This window comes from Gossypium raimondii, chromosome 9, assembly GCF_025698545.1.
Source record: "Gossypium raimondii isolate GPD5lz chromosome 9, ASM2569854v1, whole genome shotgun sequence".
NCBI classification, from domain to species: Eukaryota; Viridiplantae; Streptophyta; class Magnoliopsida; order Malvales; family Malvaceae; genus Gossypium; species Gossypium raimondii.
This window is the reverse complement of record NC_068573.1, coordinates 1422784-1426551: the sequence shown is the minus strand read 5'-3', so window position 1 is coordinate 1426551 and position 3768 is coordinate 1422784. Positions and strand designations below refer to the sequence as shown.

At 30.4% G+C, this 3768-nt stretch overlaps 1 protein-coding gene across 1 annotated transcript; it reads left to right on the top strand.

Moving 5' to 3' along the window:
* Positions 1-1962: 1962 nt before the first annotated feature.
* LOC105798073 (protein DOG1-like 3) lies at positions 1963-3049 on the top strand. Its single transcript, XM_012627970.2, has one exon. The coding sequence runs from the start codon at positions 1969-1971 to the stop codon at positions 2782-2784; it is 816 nt and encodes a 271-aa protein (XP_012483424.1). The 5' UTR covers positions 1963-1968; the 3' UTR covers positions 2785-3049.
* Positions 3050-3768: the final 719 nt, after the last annotated feature.

Below are 3768 nucleotides of genomic sequence, written 5' to 3'. Positions count from 1 at the left end.
TTCAATAAAAGATATAAAATGACAAAAATATCCTCAAAATAATATAATTTACTTCGCAAAATAAATATGTTTTCATCATTATCCAACTCAATTAGATGCCCGTTTGACTCATGGCATCAGCTTAGTCAATTACATAATATAAGTATAGAAAGATAGTAAAAGAAAGGGTTAATATATATATATGTGTGTGTGTGGAGGTACCTGAACTTTACCTAAACTTTTTTTTTGGACTTAACTCATACGTAAACTTGGAAACCGTAAGTCAACTTGGTACTTTTTTAGGTACCCGACTAACACTGTTAAAATATGTTGGCGTGGCACTAATAACCAATAGCATGGTGATACGTGGCAACCTCACATTTTGACACGTGATTAAAACATAGTACCAAGTTGGCTTACAATTTTTAAGTTTAGGCACCAATTAGGTCCAAAAAATATTTAAGTACAAAATAGGTACAATTTGCAAAGTTCAGATACATTCGTATTATTAACCCTAAAACAAAACATTTTCCATCCAAGAGAATATTCGATGCACTGTCGATGCTTAAATTTAATGCACTACCGCTGAATAATAACACAACTCTTCATCATTAAATAAAATAAAAAATAGCGGAGATTTAAAATAAATATTAATAATTTTAATTGAACATAATTAAATAATAATCCATCATAAATAAATGCTAAAACTCTAAATTCTAAACCCAAAACCTAAGATTCTAAACTCTTAAATTTTAAACCCTAAACTTATAACCTTAAATCCGATAATTATTAATATTTATTTATAATAATTATAAATAATGTTTATTAATATTTAATTTTACATCCTCTATATTATTTATTTAATTTAATAACGAAATGTGATACCATTATTTATTAATAATACATAAAATTTATACACTATCAATACATCAGTTGCTTTGTAATGAAGTACGATATCATAAAATCCAACAAATGTATGACAATAGGCATTTGATGGTGCAGAGGAATCGAAGTTGCAAGTTACAAACAAAGCAAATTGTTTCTTGTTTTATTGGCATTCAACGTTTTTAGTCAGACATATACGAGAAGTCACATGCACTATCCAAAAGCTGCTGCCCCCAATGATATCAAACTCCTACTCTCATTGGTTCACTTTGATGTACAGAACTTTTTAAGTGCTTCCTTTCTAAGAAATCTCCCTACTTGTCCCTATCCTTACTAAATCCAATAAATTGATGACCAAAGCAACAAACTATTCACATTATAGTTGTTTCCTTAATCAAACCTCATGTTGTCAGCTGTAAAATACTATCCTTGGGTGCATTGAACCAAATCTCAAACATAGGTAAATTAGGTTTAAAATCACTAAATTATTAGTAAATTTATATTTTGATCACTGAGTTTTAAAATGTTACAAAATAATCACTAAATTATTTAAAAGTTTTTATTTAAGTCACTGGGCTATTATGTTTTTTCTTTTAAAGCCTAACTAGTGAACTTCAAGTGACAATTCGATTATCGATATCAATATCTATTTACGAGTAGAAGAGCATATCTTAGATCCAAATTTGTTCTGATGATCAGAGTCAAAGATTGGAGAAAAAAGCTATTTGGATTTTAGTTTCCAGATTTTTAACGTTTAAAGATGTTTTATGAAAAAAATGAATTGTAAAAGAGAACAAAAATGAGAGCTTTCAATTAGCGCAGGCGATGTGAACCAAGAAGGCTATACAGAAGTTATTTTAACAATCGAGTGACTTATATGAAAATTTTTGAATAGTAAAGTGATCATTTTGTAACTTTCTGAAGTTGAATAACCAAAACATAAACTTGTTAATAGTCTAGTGACTTTTGGTGTAATTTACCCATCTCAACATTTAGTTATAAAAAATATCCCAACTTTGGCTGTCTCTAGTCTCATATACAATTAGTATTAATAGCCTGTCCCCAGACTGATATAGGGGAACTGCTTACTTTGTTTATTCAGCCATGTCTGTACTACCTAGCAGTGGTAGTGCCACCTACATGGATTCAGGCAACCAAAATCCAGACACTTTCAACAACTTCTTCGAGCGCTGGTTGGTGGAACAAAACCAACATCTTCGAGAACTGGTTGCTGCATCCCGGCAACAAAGCAGTGTCGATGAGCAGAGTCTACGGTGTCTCGTCCAAAGGGTATTGGACCATTATGAACATTACTATAAAGCCAAAGCCAAATGGGGTAAACAGGATGTGTTAGCCATGTTATCACCTTCATGGATCAGCAAGTTTGAAGATGCTTTTCTTTGGATCGGTGGGTGGCGACCCAGTATGGCTTTTCACTTGCTTTACTCAAAATCAGGGATGCAACTAGAAGACCAACTCGACGAGTTAATTCGTGGAATGGGAAGGGGTGATTTGGGTGATCTTTCACCAACTCAGCTGTCGAGGATCAACGAGTTACAGACCAAGACCATTAGGGAAGAGAAAGAGATAAGTGAAAAGATGGCAAAGCATCAAGAATCGGTAGCTGACTCGTCTATGGTTGAGTTATCTCATTTAGTGTCTGAAATGATGAGGAAAGGGGATGAAGATGGTGTTGATGTTGAAAAGGATAAAGTTGAGTCAGCCATGGAATCAAAAGAGGAAGGATTGAAGGAGATTTTACTAAGGGCTGATGATCTTAGATTCAGGACATTGAAAACAGTGATTCACATATTGAATCCCATCCAAAGCGTGCATTTTTTCATAGCTGCTGCTGAGCTGCATCTTAGGATTCATGAATGGGGCAAGCGGATAGACCATAAGCATCATCAACCATCCTAACAGGGGCTAATCCCCCAAAATATTTTTGGGGCTGTTTTTTTTTATTATTTTTTTATAATGTTTAAAAGATAAAATGGAATTTTTATTATTTTTGGGTAAAACGTAATTCAATCATTTACTTATTTTTAAGTTTATAAAATATAAAGAAACTAATATAATATTTTTCTGTTTTCCTGCACAAGTGCCAAAAATCAGACCTAGCTACCATCTTTTCTTCTTCAATTGTTTTTACTATTCAAAACCATGACCATTTATTTGCTTACAATATACTTCTCTTGGTTATGTAACATTAATATTTGCTTTTCTCCCGTCTCCCATTTATTCTATATCTTATTTTTAAATTTATCTAAACGGTGATGTTAAAAGTTGAACATATAAATTAATTGAGTCGAAAATCAATAGATATAATGGTTCGATTAATATTATATAATCGAAAAATGGGTAAATCTGTTACAATTTAGTTAAAGTCAATGACGAATATGAGGGCAGGCACATGTAAAAACTTATTCCTTTTATGAATAAAATAAATTATAAATTAATATATAATGACCCAAGATAAAAAATTTCAATTCATTCTTTTTATAAATAAAGAAATTATAATTTAATATAGAGTAAAGTCCCACTTTAACCCTAAAAATAAAAAGTTATTCTTTAGACCCGTTAAAAATGATGAAATTATAAATTAATACATAATCAACTTATATTTTTATCTATGAAAAAGCTAAATTTAATTTCCAAACCTTCTAAAAGAATTTCTGAATTCCCTTATTAAAGCTAATTTAAATATTTAAATTTATTGTTAAGATTGAATTTATATATTTTATTGATTGTTATGATATTTTTATTTTTTATTAACTTTCTAGAATTATTTTAACTGAAAATTGATTATGTAACCAGTTTCATCAATCCAATTAGTATTACATAAGTGAAATTTAATTCTTTAGATTCTTACCGAGCATTTATGCGTGGAGCTAGATCAAAGTT

What these genes read in the sequence shown, in the direction of transcription:
- LOC105798073 (XM_012627970.2), top strand. Translation starts at nt 1,969, where the DNA reads ATGTCTGTACTACCTAGCAGTGGTAGTGCCACCTACATGGATTCAGGC.